The sequence below is a fragment of the Brienomyrus brachyistius genome, chromosome 3, assembly GCF_023856365.1.
Source record: "Brienomyrus brachyistius isolate T26 chromosome 3, BBRACH_0.4, whole genome shotgun sequence".
Classification (NCBI taxonomy): domain Eukaryota; kingdom Metazoa; phylum Chordata; class Actinopteri; order Osteoglossiformes; family Mormyridae; genus Brienomyrus; species Brienomyrus brachyistius.
Window position 1 is genome coordinate 22,729,826 of NC_064535.1, and position 24,521 is coordinate 22,754,346.

Here is a 24,521-nt window from a genome sequence, read left to right on the forward strand (position 1 = left end):
GGGAATCGCACCACATGGCTGTAGTGTGGTAACTGACACTCCCTCACAATGCTGGTATTGTGCCTCATTTGGGACTCACTAAAGTCAAACCAGCGGTACCCAAGGATTCTCCGAGGCGACTCAGTACCAAAAGAGTCCAGTCTTCATCTCAGCTCACTGGATAGTGTTCATGTCTCACAGCCATACAGCAAGACAGGGAGCACAACGACTCTAAAAACTTGGACCTCATCATTCGTGTTTGGGCTCAGTGAGAAGCCTCAGTGTCAGGATGTGGTTGATGATACACGGCTTAGGTGTAAACCAGACTGCTGCAGTCACTGGTTGGTGAGCAAGTGATCATGTTGAGGATGACACTAGTAAGGATCTTACTCGGCACTGAGAGCAGGCCATAGATGGTGTGCTAGCTGCTCACAGATTCCTCTCACAAACACCTCCTTATCTGCCCTTAAAGCCCTTACAGCACTTCTTCTCAGTTACCCCTACAGACTAGAGCTGCCATCAAACCATACACTGTGACTCCTCTCGATAATTCCCAGGGTGTCATGTGAGATGAAACACCTCCTTCTGGAAACACCAGCAACAGCAACGCAGCCCTCGGCAACCTTCAGGATCTTCTCACTGAAGGTCTCCCACATCACACTATAATCAGAAGTTGCAGCCACATCTGCAAGCTCCTCACACAAACTATGTGCAAAAACGCATTAGAGACAGTCTGGCCAGGTCCAGCCTCATTCTCCTAGGAGGTGGCAACCTACTGGACATAAGCTAAATCTTCAATGTAGCAATAACAAGCACTTATGTAGACGCTGCAGTTCTGCAGTCCAACGATATGGCTCAGGGTGCTGGAACCAGGATCCAACAATCCTCTGCCCTTGAACTTTTGCAAAGTCAAGTAACACGAAGCCACTTTCACCTTAGTCGGCAGACCCATGGGGACTGACTCAGTCCTCATAGCCAGCCCTTTCAGTTGTAGTGGTCGCATTAAGTCACCCACGGCAAGAGGAGAGTCACCTCATGGGCACTCATCAACTACAGGGTGAATAAAACGTCTCCCTCACTGAGGCATCAGTCACCGTGGTCAGAGCATACACTGAGACAACAGATAAGATAGCCAGAGAGTGCCTTAGTCTGGGTCTCATAAGGGGCCCATTGAAAGGAGTGGCACCAGACACCATCAGGAGGAGCCGATCTGCCACAGCAACAGCTACTCTCCAAGTATGGCAGCCATCAGAACAACCAGACTAATAAAAAGTGTACCCACCTACAGAGATCCGGATACTCCCCAGCCTGAGTACTTTAGAGAGTGCTGCCACTGAAATGCAGAGTTTACAAAAGCTCCCCTGACAGCAGGGGGAAATCATGCTGAAGAAACAAGACGTTCTACATGCCGACCCAGATGGGCAGCCTCAGATTAGGGTCCGAATGCTGCCATGCAGCAGGTGACGCCTCGACACCACACCAGTCCTGATCCCCTACAGGCCTGACCCCACTGGCTCTCCAGCGCTTTTGACTCTTCCTGGGATGAGGCTCCTCAGGGCTTTCCCCCATCCTCTTCCTGCTGCATGCTTCCTGCGGGTAGCTGCAGGAGAGCTACTCCCACAGAGAGCAGAAAAGAGCCCTCTCTTCTGTTTTGGAGCTGTGTGAAGATTTTGACAGTACCAATCCTGCCACCAATCCCCAAATTTTTCCCTGCATGTTGGAGGGCCCGGGCGGCATTGTGGTGCAGTGGGTAGCCTCACACCTCTGGGATCCGGGTTCGAGTCTCTGCCTTGGTCACATGTGTGTGGAGTTTGCATGTTCTCCCCATGTCGTCGTGGGGTTTCCTCCGGGTACTCCGGTTTCCCCCCACAGTCCAAAAACATGCTGAGGCTAATTGGAGTTCCTAAATTGCCCGTAGGTGTGCATGTGTGAGTGAATGGTGTGTGAGTGTGCCCTGCGATGGGCTGGCCCCCCATCCTGGGTTGTTTCCTGCCTCGTGCCCATTGTTTCCGGGATAGGCTCCGGCCCCCCGCGACCCAGTAGGATAAGCGGTTTGGAAAATGGATGGATGGATGGATGTTGGAGGGCCACTTGCAGAGCTGGATGCAGATTAACGTCATACCCAGGACATACCCAGCTCACCCCCACTGTAATTATTAAAATAGGTGCATTACGGTATTCCATGAACTTACGGTGCTCATCATTCACCCCCGCGAACTTATTAAATTATGTGTATTATAGTATAGGTCGGGCTTTCCAATCATTCACCTCCCCATACTTATTGAATTAGGTGTTTTACGGTATTCGCCAGGCTTGCCCATCGCTCACCCCCACTATACTTGGGAACCCAGCGCACGGTGGGTGGAAGGCCGTTGATGTTGAAGTGCCGTCCGTCGAACTGGGCGCACTGCTCCTCGCGAAAGTCCCTCCGGCCGCGGGGGCAAAGATCAGTGCTGCAAGAGCGGAACCGCATCCTGCGGCCCACGCAGAACCGGCCTCCGTTCTTGGGCCTGCCTCAAACACACAGGTTTTGTTAGATCCAGCAGCCCTGCTCATTCCTCTACACAAACGTATTTCTGACTGCATCTCAGAAGGTTCAGATGCTACTAGTAATCAGTATCCTCATTCTGGATGGCGAGGCAGGGGTACGGATCTTACTCAGGCCTGTTACAGCTTCTGGTGGCACTCCGAATGCCCCCCCCGCAGGAGCGGGAGCAGGCACTGTAGGACCCCCAGGGGCCCCACCCCCCATTCACGGGCCTTGTCTCTGCCTCCTTGTGCACGCAGACTCCACGCCTGCAGTGCTGGGAGCAGAGGTGGGGGGGGGGGCAAACAGACAGGGGGTGGGGTAAGATAGGAGGGGAGCCTGGGGATTAACTCAATGACAAGACAAAGAAGACGAACTGTGAGTGGATGGATGGATGAAGCTGCCAGTTTTGACAAGGGAGGAACATTTTCAGACCATCCCTACATGACCAAACAGCTCCTGCCAAACTGTCTCTTCTCTAGAAGGATAAAAACCACAAGCTCCTTTGTTTCGTATCAGTTTCTCATGGCATGCCATTATCTGGCAGTGTGGCACCACCACTGCGGGCATGCGTGTGTGCGTACGTGGGGGCTGTAACTCCATCCCGGCCCGGTGACGGCGGGCAGGATCAGACTCGCTCTGTCTGCTCAGCCTGTCAGAGCCCCGTGGTGCCGGCGCCGGGGCGGTGGAGCAAAGCGGAGCCCTGAAAAAGCTGAGACGGCGGGACGACTGTGCCCACCTCTAGGCACGGGGTCGGCTGAGAGGGCCGGTGGGAACGCTTCCAGCGCAAGGCAGAGCGCTCTTCACCCCTGACTGCCCCTAAAGTGGCAGCGGGCCCACCCAGTGTTCAGCTACACTTCAGGTGCCAAGATGAGCAAGTTTGACAGTGACACGCATCCCACTGGTCCAGAGATTCTCTCTGCATTCGCACGTCTTGCTAACAGATCTGCATCAACACAAGAGAAAATCCCCACAACCGCTGTGGAAGATGCAGCGGGAGCGGCGTGTGACTTCACAGAACACCACCGTGACACAGGGACTGCAGAGGGAGCAGGTCGTGGCCACATGCGCAGGCTGCACATGTGACTGAGGATCAGTCGCATGAAATGCCACGTACGAATGAAGGCGCTCGGTCACTGCCGTCCCAAGGGTGTTTCCAAGGACGAAGAACACAGAACTGAAAACTACTCCAGTTCACAGAATAAGACTAAAAAAATGCCCACGTGGGTGAGGGTTAGGCGGTGAGTGCATTACTGTAGGTCATCTGACTAGAACAACAAAAACGACTCCAGACTATCTGCAGTTTTCCTAAGTTGATCTTGTATTTCATACAAAACAAATATTTGCACATACAATTCACATTTTGGTGTGAATGTGGAGGTTTGAGTGTTTTATTTTCAGGGATGCACAAATCCAAAACGTATTTGCAACAAGTTCACTCATCTGTTTACTGCAAAGTGCTGATTCGGGACCTGTTGTTTTCAGGCATTGCTGGATACATCAGTCAACTCCCATTGGACGATTGTGCCAACTGGTGGCTATATGAGGACAATGATTGGCTAGTAGTCAACTGTGCTATCGATCAGAGCCTGGACTAAGTCCAGTGAGTATTCTGCATGGATTTAATATCTGTGGTCAGTAGAGGGCGCCCCTAAATTATTGGAATCTATAGCCAAAGGGTTTACTATTTATTACCGCACCTATTTTAACAACCTAGCAACATGTGATTGGTTCAACAACAACCACATTTGTTGTGACTGGCAACCAAAGACAGAGGGAATGCTTAGTTAGCACCACAGCATCAGAGCCAAATCTGTACTGCGTGATGCAGTGAGCTATACACAGCGGGCCACATGCACCTTACGAGATGACTTTTCTGATGAGTGGACAGACACCCTCTGATCAACGTTGTTTGCAGTTACGCTCAGCCTGTCCCTACCTCAATGGATGCTGCATGCAAGGAAATGGGCTTGAAGCAGAGGTGCATAGTCCAGGTCCAGAGAGTAAAAGTCCAGTCCAAGATTTTGTTTCAACCAAGCAGTTGAGTATTCTGCGATTGTGACTCTTTATCTGGTTGGTTGAAACAAAATCTTGGTCTGGACTTCTACTCTCTGGACCCCAATTGCCCTCCTCTGCCTCAATCCCATTTCCTTGCATGCAACATCCATTCTGCTCTCAAAGACTCAGGTCACCTCAGTAAGTCCCTGAAAGTGGGGATCAAACAGGCTGAGAAGGTGGATGGTCATTGAGAAATTCCTCAGGGCTCTTTGCAACTATTGAGGCCAATATTTACCAGGGATGATGTTTCCTTTTAATGGCTGGTAATTACACGGCAGACTGGGCCTAATGAGAGGTTCACAGGGGCTACTCAGGCAGGCGGCTCCGGTTTCTATGACGATGGCTGCCTTTCCCGGGGGACACAGCCTTAGAGATATGGTGTGTGTCCCCCTTCTCTCTCTTTATGTCCAGCTCTTAAACAGCTCAGCTGGAGGGCTCTCTGTCAGATAACTCAGGTTATTGTTTGAATAGTAGGCACCTTCCATGCCCTCCCACCCCCCAACCCCTGTGCTAACTCCCCAAGACACCCCCCTGGGCCTAAAGCCCATGAGTCACAATGATCCATCCATCCATCCATCCTGGCTGATACAGTACAAGGTCAGTGTCCCTGAAACCTTTCCCAGGGATAACAGACCACCATGGGGCGGGCACTCTGGACTGATTAGGAATCAATCACAGGGCAAATAAGTAACAATAAGAAAACAAGGACACAGATCAGGAACACACTATTCCCTACTGACAAAGGTCACTTAGTATAGAGAACGTGAAGCTCACCATTGCCTGACCACAGTGAGTGCCATCAGCCAGGGGCATGTGCTGCGTGCGGCAGCCTCGATTCTCCCCCTCCGCGGTGGTGCACCACAGCCGTTTGCACTGCCTCTGTAGGGAGGGGGCAAATACTGTACACACCCACGCAGCCCCTTCTTCATTGTACATCACAATGCATGCAAATTAAGGGTAACACAATAAAAACTAACCAGAATTTCTCCTCCTCTCCAAAAAGTTATTGATATTGATAGATGGCTTGAAGAACATAGCTTCAGTTGCCAAACCTTTCCTCAGGGGCCCCTCAGCCATTGCATGTATTTGTTAAAGTTCACCACCATTTCACTTTATTTGATTAAATATTTATAATAGCTCAATGAGGTACTGATAAGCCAAATATGGTATGGTAGTGGTTGAGTCAACAAATACATCGGCGTATTGGATGGTTGCCGCAAATACTGGGGTTTTGAAATGACTAAGTAGACACATTGTAACTGACATCACAGTTTTGCAACATGAAGATCATTTAAATATCATTTTCTTTGACTGCCTAAGACTTTGGCAGAGTGCTGTATATATACTGTATGGCCAAAAGCATGTGGGCATCAGCTTGTCCAAGAGTATTAATATTAAGTTAATCGGGCGAACGTTGCTACAGTGGCCTCTACTCTTCTGGAAAAGCGTTCCATTAGATGTTGGAACATTGCTGATGGGATTTACTGCAGTTCAGGTTGGGTACTGATATTGGGTCATCGGGTCCTTTTCTGTGACCTGATGTGGCCCAACATCTCTGAATTAGCTTCCAGACGTTCTGACCAGGGGAGAAATCTGGAGAACTGACTTGTTGGGAAGATGGCATCCTACAATGGTGGGAAGTAAATTCTCCTGTATGACCACCCATTTTGCTAATAATGTTTGTTTCAAGAGACTGCGTGACTTAAGCATACACCGGCGTCAACAGTGGGTTTGGCTTAATCCAGCAATTCGAGGTGCCCACATACGTTTTGGCCACTCAGTCTACATGCATTTCAGACAGATGTCATTCCTCCATAACCAGGAAAAATGCTACTATGTGTTCAGTGGTGGCTTGGCAGTTCCCCTTACTCGTGACACCTCCGTCAGATGACTGTCAGCCGCGGCTTTCTGCACAGCGAAGCCACATGAGGAACAGTCTCCCTTGTGACAGACAAAAGCACCACAGCAGGCAACCCTCACCATGTAGGGGCAAACTTGGGATCCGGGTCCGAAAATGAGCTCACACTGCTGGTTGGCACTGAACAGCTGGCCTGGTAGCTCACGGGGCAGCAGATAGGGCCTGCCAGATGGCTCGTCCAGGAGACATTCCCCGTAACCCGTGCTGAGAGTCAAAACATATTATGGGGTGTTACAAGATTCTAGTTAATGGCATCGTGCAGCTATACCACCGATTGATACTGAACAGTGATTTTTACAGGCCTGAATTAAAAAGAAAACTCAAGATTTTATTTGTTCACAAAATTTGAAAAGCAGTGAGGAGGCTCGTATATATGGTTGATACAGTGGATGTCTGCTTGGCACCAGTTTAGGCTAATTTTTACTTTCGGGGATGTGTGAATTCCTCAGCCGCCGTCAATCACTTGAGACGAGACCGAGGAAATGCAAGCACGGACACCATGGGTGGGCTACAGTAACTCAAGGGTTAATGCAGACGGGGAGTAATAACAGTGTTGTTATCATGAATCTAGAACGGAGACGCAAACAAACATGCAAGCTGCATGTCAATAATGAGAAAAATCTGGTATACAGAGGCTCCGGCAAAGACAGACAGACAGATGTGGAACTCGAGGGAAAAACTCCATCCCATCTGCCTTCCGTCTGTCAACCACATCCCTCCTTAAAACATGAAACAGCAACGGAGCCAAGCCTTTGCAGCAAAGCCATTTATTACTGGAAAAGTTCCATGCATCTCATACTATAAAAAACTGTGCAGAACACCGTCTTTAAATAAACATTTTTGTTTAAAATATTAAAATGCAAAACGCTGCTCAAGGTGGAACTGTGTGACATGTTGGACCCGCTTTTGCAATTTGTTTCTGTGCTGAATTAAACACCTGTTAGCCAGCAGCTGAGTCCGCCTGGCCAGTAATTAGCACGGCTCAGCCAGGGCTCCCTTTCAATCGCTCAGCGAGGAGCTCTGAGAAGCTGTGAGAAAGTCTCTGTTAGGACCAAGACCTACCCTTTGAGGGGTAAACAGACATGAACATATGAATAGTCAGTGGGAGCTAATAGCCCCATTAGGCCACGGCTATGACAAAGGCAGGTGCCTCTAGGTGCCAGTGTTTCTGCAAATGTTATAATGCGGACCACAAAAAAAAAACGTGTAATTAAGCAAAACACTGTTCGGCTAATCTTCCCATGAGAAATAACAGAACGAGACGCTAATTCCACATGTTTACATCATCACAGGCACTCGACAGATGCAATAAAACATCTGCTTTATGAGAATTTACTACACAATTTTATGAATTTTACAGATTTACTGCATGAAACAAGAAAGCTTCTCTCCGTCATTTCACGCTCTTCCTCAGTTGGTTTCATTTCAAAATGTATATGACATCACCGCCATGTTGATTACACAGAGGTTTCCTTCACCTTTAGCACTGTTTTTAGCTACCCAGTGTAATGAGGTCTTGTCCCCACTTTCGGCAATAAAGTCCCTTTGTTTGGCTAATCTCGCTGTCTTTGTAGCGCCCATAACAAGGCCCATTACTACTAATAAATTTGGCACCATAGCGGGCATCTTAATGACAATCATAAACTTGGTGCTCATTAGCAGTGACTGGTGCAGAGCATTTTATCTGCTCAAAGCCCAGACGACGGTAGGTGTCTTCAAATCCACACTGATATCTGACGACAAGCGGACTGATACCCACTCATGGCTGCAATCAAAAATAAAATTTCTGGCTCTCAGCCTCTTGCCTTCTTTGCATTTCCTCCCACGTTTACATGATGCAAAATATTACATGACAGTCGTTAATAATGAAAGGATGAAATGTTTCTTTCATTAACTCCGCACCACAACGGCGATCCTCAAAGCTCATAATTGACAGTGACGTTAACACTTGAGGGGCCGAGCAAGGGCCCTCGTAGAAGAATGGCCAGCGAAAACATGGACGTACTTGACCATGCTCCCTCCCTGCAGAGTGGATGAGCGGTTTGGGATCAACGAGCCTCTTTGTGAGACGAACAGGCTTTAGCAGTGTCTGGTGATCTTTAGAGACCTTTCCCACCAGTGAACGCTCCTCAATGCTAAGTGTTTACAAATATAGCGACTGTTAGGCAAATCAGCTTCTAAGCGAAAACCATGTGACGAGCGAGCTGGCTGTGACTGGCATTCTGTCCCCTTTCTCACAGCCATGAATCGAGAAGCAGTTTGCAGATGTTATCCGGGGGAAATAACAGGTCTTAATTAATCTTCTCGTGTGGAAGTGGCACGAACAGCAGTAGGTGACCTCACAGGTCGCGACAGGGGTTCAGCTCAGCTCCAACGAGGCCACCTTCTGCCAGGCCACGAGACTATCAGTCCCGGAGGGGAAAAAAAAACATTAAACCGATATCTCATCTTGCAACTGGAGGTGACTTGACCTGAGATGCTCTCTAAAAACAATGCAGAGTCCTTTGGGCATGAGAAAACCTCCACATAAATGCAAACCATTATTATTATGCTACATAGAAGCCTTTCAGCTAAGCGGTAGTCAAACAAGAGGGCGGTTGCCCCAAGAAACCATTTTTGTGAAGGAAGTATGCAATTGGCCAATGGACTCAAAAGGCATTTTACTGGGTAGAAACTGGAGAAGTGCAGGGGAAGATGAGTGGAACAGGCATGCCAGCCTCTCCATTCTGTATTTATACACGCATTTAACTCACTACACTAAAAATACTACATCTACACTGCCATGCTGCATTTAACCCTTTGTTCGCTAACCTGACTGCAAGGGGAACATAGCAAGGACTCAGGCATTGTACAAACATATCACACAGCGTGGGAGTTTGGGGGTGATTCTGACGGAAGAGCCACCCTCAAAAACGTAGGTCTGACGTAACACACGGAGAAACCTACTCCAGGAATTCTGTGATGTACTTGCGGCTGCAATTGGACCAGGTCCAGGGACTGGTGTCGTAGTTGAGCATCGGCGCCATGACATTCAACTGCAGTTTCACTGTTGCCTCCCGGCACTTGGAGTTGTCGTCATGGGGCATATTGAACCTGCAGGGTGGCATACGGAAAAACCCTTCACTGGCAGTATGTTTTCAAATATGCTGCCTACCAAAGCTACTGTACAAGTTTCTACAACTAGTGACCTCATGTCTAGTTTCAGTACTGCTTTAAGGACCGTGAAGTAATTGGCAGTTAAATAGTAACCCAAAAGACGGATGTACGCCATGGTGCAGTAACTTCATAAAATGCGACCACAGTTTTTTAATATAAAGCAGTTGACATACTTATCATCAAGTGACTGAATTATGAATACCTATTTGAAACTAACTGGGATCACATCCAGGGTGAACCCCAACCTTTTCCCTGATTGCCAAGTCTCCCATGTCTTGCCACAACCCATGTGGGGTGCTTTACATTAACTGCACCTTCATAATGCATTCATTTTGCACTCATAGAACATTCAGTGCACCTTTGTAATGCATTTATAATGCATTCATAGAACATTCATATGCAGCACGTAAGTATACCTTAACATCCTAACATACCTTAACAGCTTAAATATACATTAATAACAAACATTTATACAGCTATACCATTTGTTTGTTATTATAAGACAGTGTTTGTTATTCATGAATATTTAAGCTGTTAAGGTATGTTAGGATGTTAAGGTATACTTACATGCTGCTTATGAATGTTCTATGAATGCATTATGAAAGTGCAAGATGGTTCTACAAATACAAATATAATGCAAATATAAAGGCATTATAAAGGTGCAGTTAATGTAAAGCGGAATAAGCTTTTTCAACCAGCGTGGTAGGTTTGCAAGCTCACTGGTGCCGAGTCACACAGCTGGCCTTGTTTAGCTTTCATGCTGGGCTTTTGATAATCTGCATTAGTCTTCATCATAACCCTGCAATCATATCGTCCCTCCACAGCTGCACCACCAGTCAGCTGTGCCTGTCTGTGTACCTGCAGGGAAAACTACTACAATTATTATACAAGGACACCTCTGTAAACAGGAAATGACTGACCTCAGCTGCCACATATAATTAGTCACCATGCTCGCACAGACAATGCAATAACCAGTGCCGCTGGCTTACGGGACCAGGAAACAGCATTTGTGATGCAAATGACAGGCCCTCGAACCCTGGGCATGCTCAGTGTCCACTATGGCCCACGGTAACTTCACAGAAACACAAATGTTTCCATTCAGGAGACAATGAATGGCTTAATAAACAATGGACGAACATCTGTTCTCTATTATCAAAATGTGAATATGAACACATGAATTACTGAAGCCATACATTTACAGCTAATGAATTTCAGCTCGTTCTCTGTAGCCATGACTTCACCCTGAGCCCAGAAGAAAACATGCAGAAAAAAAAGATAGAAGGAAAGCCTGATCAAATCCTGCTGTTCATAGTTTAACAACTTTTTAAAAATGTGTTAAAAAGCGCTGGTTTGCATCTTGTCATAACCGGAGGACCCTGATGACTCAAAATGTCAAACAACATCACAAGTCATTTAATGTGTCTCAGAACTGCCAGTGTTTTCCTTGACCGATTGACATAAATCCGGCCAGCTGTTTAGCTGAGCTGAGCTAAACAAGAGTCTCGCCTGGACAGTGCGCACGCTGCCGAGAGCGAGGATCTTGGGAGAATAACTCATGGTGCGCTGACTTCCAAACGGCTCGGAGGCGGATGTATGAAACATGCACAGGTGGGAAGGCATGCAGGGTGGTGAGTCGGACCTACAGACTGCCCAGCGGTGCACAATAGCCCTATTCACAGAGCTCCCCCACATATTAGGGCGCTATGGAAACAGCTCTGAATGAACACCTGTAAAGGGCTCGCTGTATCACTACATACACTGCAGTTATTCTCTCTTCAGGGCAAGAGATGTGCACTACAAAATCTGATTGGGCACATTAAACAAAGGCAATTTTAATGCTGGAAATAAAATATTACAGTAGGGTAGGGATTTATGGAATTTTATTTGCTATGCAATTGTTTCTTTGTGGTGATCACTGCAAAGTCATTGCTTGACATCACAAAGGAGTGGTCTGCTGCAGAAGCACTCAATAGTTGCCTGTCCACTGCAAGGATGGTGTAGATAACTCCATTCTTCTACACAACCATCCAGTTCGCGCAGTCTGTCCCATCGCTTCCACTGCAACACTGTGATATCTTACTAGGATTTCAATGGACATGACGGTTGACACGACCGTACAGGTTTTGTGCAGACTTACATGTGGCCTAGCTGGTGGGCAGCTGCGCTGGTGAGGGAGACGCTGACATGATGCTGACATTACTTACACATGGCCCAGCTCATGGGCGATGGTGAAGGAGGTACTCAGGCCGTTCTCCTCACTGATGGAGCAGCTCCGCTGAGGGTCACACATCGTCCCAAGCTCTGCCAGACCTGGGCGTGTAGACAGTCAGCTACTAGCTAATAAAAACACCGCTGATTCTGTGCTATGACATGCAGTCGCATAGCTCTGAGTCAAACTCTATTACAAAGGAAATTACAAACAGAGCAGACAGGCTTACCCAACGTATCACACTTGTTCTTTGTCCTGCAGATATCTTTCCTGAAGAAATACAAACAGGGACACACTTTGAACATCATTTTGCACAGGAGAGCTCCTTAGCTTCTGCGTCATTCGTGTTAGGTATAGATTTGTTGGAATGCTTGTTAGTGCCACCCTACTGACTTTATTATTTTAACAGACAGGGGGTGACGACGAGTTGGTTTAGGATGTTCGAAATCCAAGGTCACACACGACACCTGGTAATAAGGAGCGATGTGTCGTGGTGCGAGGGGTCGCTGTCATCTTGGACGTTCTGGGTCTGTTGCCACACGCAGAAGTTGTGGAGAGTCGCAGCAGCGTTGGAACTGACTGACGGCCCTTCCTGTGGTGAGAACCAATAAGAGTAGAACTAGTACAGTGAGACCCGATAAAGGAACCGGTTAGTACATTCTCATGCCAAATAGCAAAGGCTACCTGTTTAAGAATGGGATTTTTAGGCATTTCACAAACATCAAAATAGCACGCCATGGATTACGCATTGTGTTATTAAGAAAACTGAAGCAACCCAATCAGCATGAGCATAGTTATAATGCTGAGCCGGTTTTCACACTGCAGTCCTACCAGTTCGTCATGGATGACCACCAGCTTTACAATGATGATGTTGATCAGGTTGCCCACACTCGGGTCTTTATAGATGGCAGCCACCTGGAACAAGATTAACGGAAGGGGGAGAGAGTTCTCCAAGAAGGTCAAAAAGTGTCCTCATCCTTCCAAGCGTAAGGTATAGTACTTAATCCTGTATAGATTTTAAAACATTCTTGAAATAGTTAAACTACCTCGTGGTTGTGTTGAGCTGATTTTGTACGAAGAACCTCTCAAAACACAAACACACACACAACAAGCAGACGACACTACCTATAATTTATACAGCTATACTACAAAATATACAGTCCGGCTGTAATACTAGACACTGCTCTAAACTTGTAAAATGGAGATCAAATATAAACAGATTTTTCTAAGTATTATATCACCACAAAGCGGCATAAAAGCAACGTGTCACTTACTACTGACATGATTGTGAGTATGTAGTGCTCTAAGTTGTGTCCGTGGTGCTGAAGCATTTCGTTGTCAGCCGTTACCATCAGCTCCACAAATCTGGGATAAGACAGGAATCTTTTTCGCCGTGATAGTGACTGTTTCTGAGAGTTGCTAGAGGGCAGTCTTCTGTGGTAGAAATCTACCGCTTCCTGAACAGAACTCACTTCCTCATCAATACTTCTGTTGCAGTGAAGGGCAGTTTGATCTTGGAGATGGATATCTGTGAAAATATACAAACGAGGGGTGCTATATTCAGCAAAGGCGACTGTAGTTGAGCTATTAAAAACATGTCTGTCTTAAAGGAAAAGCCACCGGTCCTAAGATGGAGATACAGGGCTTCTTAAACTTAAGCAGCTGTGGACATGTTCAGTCAGCTGGGTCCTCACTTTGTACCTTTGATCTGTTTCAAAGCCACGAAGGCAGAGATTTCCAAAGCTGGGCAGCTGTACACCCACACAACGCTTCACTGAAAAAGTTCTAACCTCTCCATCAGTCTCAAAGCTCCACCTTCATAATGCCGGAATGCCACTTGAATAGCCCTCCCACCCCCACCACAATCAAAGCATCTCACCCACATTCACAAAGACCTGTCTCTATACCACTGCCTCATACGCTGTCAGTTACAAATCCCTATTCTCAGAGCACTGGCTCAGCCGCAGTCTCGATTCCCCTTCTGCATGTGAGCCTTAAAACCAGTTGTAAAACTGGAAAAATAAGTGGTTATAAAAGAAGCTGTTCATAATGCTGACTCTGAGTACCCCCCCCCCCCCACACACAGGGAACTCAAAGCTCAGGATGTGGATTGCCCATGTACAGCCCATGTGATGCTGCAAGGGGCAGATTTCTTAGAGATGACAACATTCGTGAAGGAAGACATGGAACAGAGATAGGAAATTATCCTAGGGGCAAAATAAAGAAGAGGAGTGACTCCATGATTATTCTTTAGACTTCAGATGCTTAGGGCACCTAAGACCTGGGACTGTACTGTATAAAGTGACAAGTACCAGAATGTGTAGACATAGGCCATGGGGCTAGATGGTTCAGTGAGGAGACCTGGCACAAAGGTCTAATAATAATAACACAAAAACAAGTAGTAGAGGTAGCAGCAATTAGAAGGCTGCAAAATTTGGATGATAGACTGAATTGTGTCACATTTTGCAGAGGCACGTGTACAAGCCACAGAACCAAATACAAATTAGAATTTTGCTACGGGATCTGGGAGCAGATGACTGGAGCAGCCTGCCCATGTCAGTTTGCCCTGCTACCCAGACCAAACGGAAGGAGGTGCTCCAGCACCTGAAAGCAGCTCAACCACAGCTGCAGACCACGCTCAGAGACGTGGACTGCTGGCCCTCAAAAGCCATGCTAAACGATCTGGACGACGTGAACACTTGTAATGCGAGGCCTCCTTCATTCACCCTTCCTGCCCTGGGCTCTTTCAGTTCGACTCCCTTTTGCAGCCCTTCCCTGTGGAGACACAGTCTGTCCCTGCAAACCATGAGTCAGAGCCAAGGTCTTCATAACATGACACTCATCGAGTTATATTTCACTGGAATGACTATATAATTAGAAGTTGCTTTGGCAATTTGGATCAAACACAAACATACATGGAAACGTGGTGCAGACGTGGTTTGTTTTATTACAGTGTTAATCAACATTCCTTTACAAGAAACTAAGAAGCAGGTCCACCATTTTGATGGCAATTAAACCGGGAGGCTCCTTACAGCTAATGTAGCCGGCCAACAGACAAATCGGGAAACAAGCTGATAAGTTAAGTGACGCATAAGTGAAATCTCGTATAGTCAGTTAGTGAAAGAGAGAGAGGAAGAAAGGAAAATAAACTCATCAACACAATTCAGTTCTTCTGACTCCCCTGTTTCTAAGAGTCAGAATTTACGAAGCTTGCAGACAATGAGATGTGGAGAGAGCTGACAGGGCTGTCTACATTAGCATTCCCTCCCTGTGCATGTGTCAAGATCAGACAGAAACCAAATGCTAGAAACCAGAGGCCTGTAGCAGCCTTGATGCAGCTAAGTAAAAAAACAGGTGTAATGGGACAGTCATCAGCCTATGGGCTCTTCTGCTGTGCAGAGAGGTGGCCTGGTGGACTATCTCAGTACTCTAGCCCAGTATTCAATTATTTTCCCTTGAGCTCCAGATTTCATCAGCAGCGCAAAGCCAAGGTCTATGGGGGTCCCCTGGATAAATTTCAGCGACTTATGGGGTGGGTTGGGGGCTGTTGATTGTGTAGTCCTGATTACATTGTGTTTCCATCTGCATACAGACTGGAGTCCGCCATTTGAGTATCCCTGCTCTAGGCTTTTGTGAGCTTTTCATCATTTAGCACGCAGAATTTGCCCTCTTCAAAAGGCTACATTCTCCATAGAGTGGGTGGCACATGCTCACATTCTGCAGCTTAGATGCACTTAACTGAAAACTGACTCCAGTGTAGTACAAGGAGATTAACACCTAAGCATATTCACTAAAAGCCATCATCCAGTGATTTGAAGTTTGATTCACGCATTTTAATAATTTATTTCAGTTCCTAATCTTTGCGCTAATCCCGGCTGAAACGCACAGCTCTTAAAACCCAATGTAAAAGTCGGACAATTGCTCACTGTTGGCGATCAAAAAACGCAGCATGGAAATACACAGGCCAGAAAGCACAGCCAGAAGTTATCAGCTTGAGTGCTCGGCAGAGGCGCCCAAGAACGACTCAGTGATATTAACAGCACATCTCAGGTGCTGACCCCACTGTCGTAGTAACAAGGGATGCAACATCGTCTTACCACTGTGACACGCTGGTCTCTCACACGAAAGGTATCTACATCAGTATTTAGTGAACTCAAGTAATTATTTGATTAAATAATAAATTCATGTTATTATTTTATGCTGTATAAGACTATATAGGAATGAGAGTCTACCAGCTGTAACTTTAGTCTAACTTCCATTATGTCATGATTTACAAATCCATACCACGGCTGAGACTAAAATTACACAACATGTTCCATCACGTGCACTGTGCTGTAGAACAAGCTTTTAGGAAGGTTACACATCAGATAATGGAGTTCATAAGGGTCAAGAGGTACTAAAGCAATGTCTTTAAAAGCCCCCTTAAGGACAAGAGTACTCTGCAAAAAGACCCCCTAGACATCAATGTCACTTAACTGGTAGTGGGCCGACATCATTAAAACCACTAAACTAAAGTTTTGTTCACTTGTAGCCAATGTGGGATTAGAGACAGAGAATATCCTGAAGGCTGGCTTCCCCAGACAGGAGACAGCAGTATCAGTATGATAGCACAGCAGTCCCAAGCAAACCAGCACCATTCAGCTTGAGGTTTCTGTACAGTGACACTTAGCTAAATGCGCTCTAGCTAATGCCACTAAAGAATCTGTTCAGTACTTTTTAGGGAATTTTCTGTAGTGTGTTTATCTGAGCATGTAACAATGTGACCGCTGATATTCTCACAGGCAGTGTTATTGCCGGAGACTCCTACCTCCGTCTGCTCCGAGATATACTTCTAGAAAAGGCTCCCAGTGAAACTCAAAATGCAGAAAGGGGATCCTTACATTCACCTAGAAGACAGTCCACATGGAGGACATCAAGTCTACCCACAGAGCCCACCGGTGGCCTGCTTCTCCCAGTGCAGTGTAAGAATTTTTTCTTAATCATGGCAATCTCCTTCCAAATGCCTCTCATGGGGGAGATTTGTACACTTTGATGCAGAATCCTTCTCATGACACACACCACAAGTTAATCTGACCTAAATACTGGCATTCCCCTTCAGGATTGTCTCTTTCAACCGCATACATCTTGTCCTTAGCCTCTGTCTTTTCCATCTTTGATCCACCCCTCTTCGCCATCTCTTCCCAACAGATAACTTGGTTCAAATCAGACTGCTCTGGCTAAAGTTTGAAATGGCCGATTTGTTCTCTGCTGTTAAGTAGGCTCTTTTAAATAGCGCCTTTATCTTCTGCATTAGGCAGAGCATTCTTTGCTGATTCTGCCTCTCGCTTTCTTTTCAGTGCTGCCGTACAGGAAATGCAATTTGAGAGCTGAGTTAATGTTAACGGTTTCTAACAGCAACTGGCAAACTGGCCACTGCCGTGCATACTGCAAACTATACAGCCCATCTCTCCAACATTTAACTTAAGCTACGCATATATTTTAAGCCGAGCAGCCGGAGATGTATCTTGTGCAGTGCTTCACCTCGGCTTTGACTTTGTCAGGATTCTCCACACACCTGTTATTTAGGACCAGGTGCTCTGTTTGTCCCCGGATGTTCGGCTTCAGAGGACGTTGTTTTACGCATCAGTTAACCTGCTTTTTTAACTGAAGTCACAACCTGTATAAGAAGAGCTGCTTTTTTCCATCTGCTGTTGACACTCATCCACCAGTGAGCAACCAAGATGCTACGCATTACTATTCATCCATCACTAGTCTGATACAAGGAAGCAACATCATCATATTCGACATATTCATTAGATTTATTCATTTGTGACCATTCATTCACCAATTCATATCCAGACAGTTGTAATCCTAGTTTATGGCTGCATGCGTGTGCTGGGATTTCCCACTTGCAGAAAAGGCTAAAATCGTGCCCAGTGCCCAGAACCCAGCGCTGACATAAATGGCCTGCTCTGGTGGTCACACTCTGACGAATGCTAGCACAGCAAAACGCTTGACTCCACAGCAAATGTGATAGAGAGCCTCCTCCCTGATGTCGGAGGGGTAGCCATGAGAGCTCTCTACAGCTCCCTGGTCAAAGTAAACTGTACTGCACCATTTCCTCCCCTCTCCAGACACAAGCCCTGCCCGTTGTCTGACCAAAGTTACGGTCTAAAGCATCCCTTCGGGACAAAAGAGAGATAGGGTTAATGATCAAAGAGACACAAAAGGCAGTTTCTTGACATGGTACAAGGTGCTCTTACAAAGGGAGGCGTGCCTGAAGCTCCGCAGTGCGTCTCCCCGGCCGGAGCGACCTGAGAAAATGAACTAGCAAATGTACTGAGACAAAAAACCATGTTGACATCAGCTGCTATAAGGCAGCAGAGCATGCAGATGGTTAATAACCTGCTGAGCTGGGGGAGGGGGGGGGGTGCTGGGGGGAGTGATGGCATCCCCAGCCATTTCACCCCTGCAGAAAAACGGTGGGCTTTGTAATTCAACAAAGCTCAAACTATACAATGCACTTACAATGCATTCACAGTCAGTAACGAGTAGTCTTTGTTTTGTTTCATTGAAAGTAAATCAAAACTATAAAGACAGACTTTAATCCTGAATCTCCTCTGAGCCTGACTGTCTATGGCACCATGGGAGTAGCTCATATCTGATGAACTGTAGAGACGAGAACAACGCCTCCTGCTTTAACTCTTCGCCTTCAAACAGACAGGCACTTTCCTGAAGCCGTGCTATCCTTCCCACACCAACTGTCCCTCTATGCCTTTACACACACACACACCATTCACACACACATTCATACCTATGGACAATATGGGAACTCCTTTCACATGTTACTGGACTGTGGGGGGACACCAGAGGATGTGGGGAAAACCTAATGTCAACACAGGAAGAACATGGAAACTCCACACAAGTAGAGCCAAGGAAACACTGCTAACCACTGTGCCCCCATGCCATCTCCACTCAGTACCATCAATGTGCTTTTCATGCCCAACCACTGCCTACTTGTATGCGGTGCAGACCGCCGCCTCTCGTGCCGGTAGACCAGGTGGGGCTTGCTGTGCTCATCCTCATGCTCACTTCCATCTGCTTTCATCAGGGGCTCCAAGAAATAGTCACCGCTGTGCGTGGTAAACGTCCCAATCTAGAAAGACAACAGGCAAATGCCCATATGTCAGCTAGGTGACAATGTTTAACTGCTTTTTATTATTCATGTTTATATTTTGCTTACTCACCTCAGCGACTCGCATGTTTAAAATTTACCCATTCGCTGAAATTAAGTAATTCAAAATTGAGCTGACTGATAAAACAGACATTTCAATTATGAGATTAAGAATCAAATTTGCTGTCCATTACTTAAACTACATCATTGGGCTACCATACGGTCCTATACAGGTTGGGCCACATCAAAAACACTGTCCTACTTTACTTAAGATAAAAATGAAAATAATACATTTATGTCCAGACTCTTGAGTAGCTTGGATGCAGCAAGCCAAGGTGATCGCAATACAAGTACTTAGTATAAGCAGATTGCCAATTAGTTGCTTAAAGCCTGACGTGGGAAGCATCCTCAAAAGAGCCCTGAAGATACGTAGTTTGTATCCACCTATGACTCAGTGGACAGGTCTCTCCTCGTCTTGGGTGGGGCAGCTTTGAAGCTAAATATGACCACAAGGCAAGGCCGTGCTTTACAGAAAACTATAAATCCTGGCTTGTACACTGATGCTACAGTTTCGGTACCACCCATGAGATCTAGATAAAAACCTCAGATTTCTGAAATATGACCTGATGGGATCAGCCATAATATCATCATAATCACGTAAAATCTTTGATCCAGCTTGGATTCAAATTTCTGATCCAAAGAAGGGACAGTGTTTGCAATCTGAGTCTAACTCACTGCCCCACTTCCCTCACTCAGTGTTGGAATGCAGTGCTATGTGGATGTTGTAGGGGTACGAACCATTCTTTAGGATTATCTTTGTAGTGATCCATCTTTGCATACATCAAGTGGCGCATTATGCACCATTGCAAAACGACAACGTTTTTCCCAAAACAAATGCAAAAAACTGTCCATGTCGGAGGCTCTGGCAGATACGGCATCTAGACACATAGTACTGGAATGGAATTGTCTTTAAAGCTCGACATCAGCATCTCATTGTCAAACAAAAACACAGCAGGAATACAGAAGGCGGACACATCACATCAATGTCCAGGCCCATCGAGTTCTCATTTCCTTCCTCCCGCCGTTTTCTTTTCACGAAGAAAGTACTGTTGTATTAATTCTTTAATAAACATGCCTGTAAAGACTACATTAAGCATTTCAGAAAACTGTTTTTCTCCCCACAATAAGTGAAACAACATGTTAGACATTTGACAAATGACTTACAAGTCCCCCCCCCATATAATCAATAGGGTGACGTCAAAGGGTAATTAACAATGAGTAAATGTTCCGTATGGTATGAAATGAAGAACCTTAATGTTCAACTTCATTTGTCTTCTGGTATAAAGCACAGACATCCTGCTAACTCCATGTTCCGAGCAACTAGACAAGCAGAATAGTCTGTAATGTCAGCACTGAGGTAGATCTGAATGATAAACACACCTCTGATATTGGCAGCTCATTTGTGAGAGCATCACTGCAGCATGGTATCACCTCCTGAAATACCTCAGTACCAGTGCATATCTGTCATGCAGAGCATTCCAGCTGAGACCAACTTCAGATTCAATTCCTTCACTGTCACTGACTGCAAATGACAGAAAAATACTGACGACTCCTGTGAGTAGTCTTTAGAGACTGATTTATTTGATCATTCACAATCTACAAAAGAACAAATACTGTTCCTGGCATGTCCAGTTTTACTGAGGACGATGTTCAAAAACTGAGGAGGATTTGCAAAATCGTCCAGTTTAAGGATTTCGTTATTTGTTCGTGCATACAAATAAAAAAAAATAAGTATGTGGCCACTGGCCTTGATGATGACTGTTTTTAAAGATTGAACCAGTGCTTCCCAATGCGGTCCTCACGGACTTGCAGAAAATCTGCATTTTTGCTCCCTCCAAGGAGCAAAAACATGGACTGTCTGGCAGGGAGGGGGTAAAACGTGGACCATCTGTGGGTCCCTGAGGACCATCCTGAGAAACACTGAATTACACCAATGGGATATAATTCACTTCAGCAGCATACAAGGAGGGGGTTGACTTTGATCATATGCAGTTGCACCATTCCACATAAATGATTATGACAATGTACCCTTCATCAGCAGTCTTTTAGAAATGATATGTAGCTTAATATCAAGTAAAACTAGGCAATGAATATAATTTGACAGTTTTCTGTAATATTTTAGATGTCATCTGTTCCGGTTAATTTTATGAAGGAGAAGTTGACATATATGGTGAAACATTTAACAACTCATAATCAAGGGCAAATATTTTTTACAGCACTGGGTACAGAGGTCAGATTGAAATGCCGATTCCTTACATGTCAAAGCATGAGGTCCAGCAAAATGCGTGTGTGTTTTTTTTAAATAAGAAATGAGTACGCTAATAAGCCCGGCGTTAATGAACATATAAACGGTATTCAGATTAAGACATCTGGAAATCAAGTTTTTTTTACTGACACCGTAGATGACCAATTGCACTATTACTTGCCAATATTATATATGCCTTTTCGCGCAGTACGTAATACAACTTGCTGATACGGCCCCACAACGGATCCGTGCTGTACTTGAAAACACAATACATACCACTTAGTATCAAAATAGTTGGTTCCGCGTTAAATGTACAATATTACACAGTCTTTTAAATAGTTATAGAAGAAAAATGAAGCGGGAGAAAGCCGAGTTTCTATCAGCGGTTATGGAGATGCTGACCGGCCACGAGCGCAAGAACCTCTCCAGCGACCGCCGAGCTCGTGACGTCACCGGAGCCGGTGCCCCCCGCGAGTCGCAGCGAGGACGCGCATCCCAAGTGTTTCCGCCAGTCTTTCTTTTCATTCATTTTCTATGACAGTCCTGACAGCTCATTAATTTAGTTTAGTTAACCAGCTACTAACTGTCCTTCTACGTGTCTAGCAATTCTTACGCAGTACAGACGTTTCTCAGCGCTGACGCGATTATAGGTTATATCATTAATCTATAACTGATATAATTCATGTATGCATATTATCAGTGGGTGATTAACTTTGTTTTCTATTATGCGTAATTCATGTGCCAGACGCAGGAAGGAGAAGTGGGACAGAGTGACACAATAAAATGGAACAAATTTCGATAATTTATCTAGGCTACATACTGGTAGGACAGGCTCGGATCCATACTGTTCTATCGCGCATCTATATGCGCACAACTATAAACATAAATTTACCTATACTGTATGTGCAGAAATAAACTTAACATTTCAGTTTTCTCATTGAACTACCAAAGCCTGCAACATGGGTAGCTCTAAACAGAACTTCCACTAAATGATAATTTAAAAACAATACTCACAAGACCAGTGCATAGACTGAAGACTGCCGTAAATGTCCTTCTATTATTGACATGACCGCGGAAAAAACAATGCCTCATATCGGATTCGCTTGGCTGCGAATCGGTGGTGTTTTTATATTTCGCTCCTATGTGTGTCACCGTGTAAGACGGTGCAATAAATTCGGAGTCGGCGGTTAAGTTGAGGTCAAAGCGTTGCCCAAAAGCATCAATTTTATAATGCGCCCGTAACTCAGGAAAATGAGAGTCAGCACTTCTCCGTTTTCTTCTGTAGTGCAGAGAATGTGGGAACTTTTCTCCAAAGTCATTTATACGGAGCGGGGTGATTATCTCATAAGACGACAGCTGTCTGATGAAGTTTTCTGCAAGACAAGCAAAGAGACATTAATGCACAATGAACAAACAATTGTATATTAGTACATCAGTTTGTAAGAATATAAATCACGCACCAGGAAGGAACAGGCAGCTTAGCCCAGCTTTACACCTGGACACCTTGCCCAGTATTTTGAAATCATGGTACTGATCTTGGTACAAGTTGATTACATACCTTGTTTGGGATGGAATCGATAGTCCAGTAACTTCAAAGCGAATGCTGACAGGTGACATGCGAGTCCAACAAACCAAACTGTAAACTTCATGATTTCTTCAACGAAGAAACCACGTCTCGCGCCTCCAGGACAGCACCTTCTCCAGCAGTTTCCCACCCCCCTCCCACCCCCACCCTCACCCTCCTTTGCCCGACTTGTCAAGATGAGGCCGTGGGATCCGTTGTGGCTTGGTGCAGCAGGAGTCCCACGAAAAGCATTGGCTTCATCTCATCCACAATTTTTTCCCTACAGAATGGTGCATATTCAGCTTAGGTCGATGGGAAGAGAAGTGCCAGTCAAACTTTTCTTCAGCCATCCCAGTACACACGCTGCGGGCGACTAGGAACGCCCCCGGCCTGGCTGACCAATCACGGGACGATTTCTCCCCCCACAACTTCGTTCGCACTCGGCTGCATGCTCCAGCGCTGTTTTGGGAAATGTATAAAATGTGTGCACCCTACTGATTTGGGCATCCATATTATCTTTAAATACATGTAAACATAAACGACACCGATAAAATTTATATTACCGCAAAGCAACAACATCACACGAATACATCTGTCCATATTATACCTCGAGACAGCGAGTTGTCAACAGATTTTCAGATTCCCGTGTGATTGTAACATTGTTCAGCTAAGTTAATTGCGTGTCCAAAAAGAACATTTTCTAGGATCATAATATAAATATTTAACGTGGTAGACAGTCTATATTGATACGTCCGTCAACATCAATCGCTATGCAACCTAGTTCTAAAATTAACTGGAAATAATCTCGCCACAATCTCGTACATTCTTCCATAGTGCATGCTGGGTAAGGATAAATAAACACTAATTTCGACTGTGATTATAATTAATTATAAAATGCGTGCTTTATTTGTTAAATACCTGCCACATGTCTTGTACTACAAAACCCAGACTGCAGCATGATGTTCCACTTCCAACTTTGATGGGTAGCGCGCATCTTCCATAGTTTTGTTGTCTGGCGAATTGGGAAATTCACCTTGTCCTCTTCAGCTACACAAAATTGCTGCAGACAAGCACCACCTGTACACTCACTTCACACTTCCCCTTCAATACAGTCAACAAAAGTCAGCTCTCGAAATCAAGCACTGCGACAAGGTCATGACCCCGCTACCTTAAAATTGTCCTGCGTGTGGAGACAAATTCTGTATGGATGGAATGACAATGTCATCAACAAACTACCATTTTGTTTCCATCCTAATTCCTCATTTCGAAAGCTTCATTGTCCAATGACTCGCCACTGTTGACCTTTGCCCCAAGTGGCCCTAGAAGTGTTTCCCCTCAAACACCACTGGATGCAACCATGAAAACACACATTATCACCCCAGCACAAATACAATGGAGAGCTGCAGTTGATACTGTAGCTCTTTAAAACTAAGGACAATTTTAGCTATCTACACATCCACTCTCAGTGAGCGTTCTGTAACAACAGCTGACTTCCACGCAATGGATTAAACCCTCAGTGTTGAGATAAGACAAATATTTAATAGTTTTTACATTTGCTCCTACATAAACATAAACTTTATGTTGAGTGAAAAAGTACTTTTACTTCTAGGGAAAACTTTACTGTTTCATCTTGTCTTCTGTTTAGTAATTTA

The 24,521-nt window shown here is 45.5% G+C and overlaps 1 protein-coding gene across 1 annotated transcript in view; it reads right to left on the bottom strand.

Moving 5' to 3' along the window:
• LOC125739277 (A disintegrin and metalloproteinase with thrombospondin motifs 20) overlaps positions 1-23,004 on the bottom strand; it is a 35,199-nt gene extending 12,195 nt beyond the window's left edge. The window contains exons 1-13 of the mRNA XM_049009187.1: positions 22,864-23,004; positions 22,320-22,678; positions 18,844-18,982; positions 13,122-13,375; positions 12,679-12,762; positions 12,315-12,439; positions 12,077-12,117; positions 11,843-11,948; positions 9,429-9,575; positions 6,545-6,686; positions 5,339-5,443; positions 2,638-2,783; positions 2,308-2,489 (exon numbers count right to left, since the gene is read on the bottom strand). Coding sequence (XP_048865144.1) covers positions 2,308-2,489; positions 2,638-2,783; positions 5,339-5,443; positions 6,545-6,686; positions 9,429-9,575; positions 11,843-11,948; positions 12,077-12,117; positions 12,315-12,439; positions 12,679-12,762; positions 13,122-13,375; positions 18,844-18,982; positions 22,320-22,678; positions 22,864-22,954 — 1,921 coding nt within the window. The 5' untranslated portion in view covers positions 22,955-23,004. The remainder of the gene's footprint in view (positions 1-2,307; positions 2,490-2,637; positions 2,784-5,338; positions 5,444-6,544; positions 6,687-9,428; positions 9,576-11,842; positions 11,949-12,076; positions 12,118-12,314; positions 12,440-12,678; positions 12,763-13,121; positions 13,376-18,843; positions 18,983-22,319; positions 22,679-22,863) is intronic.
• Positions 23,005-24,521: the final 1,517 nt, after the last annotated feature.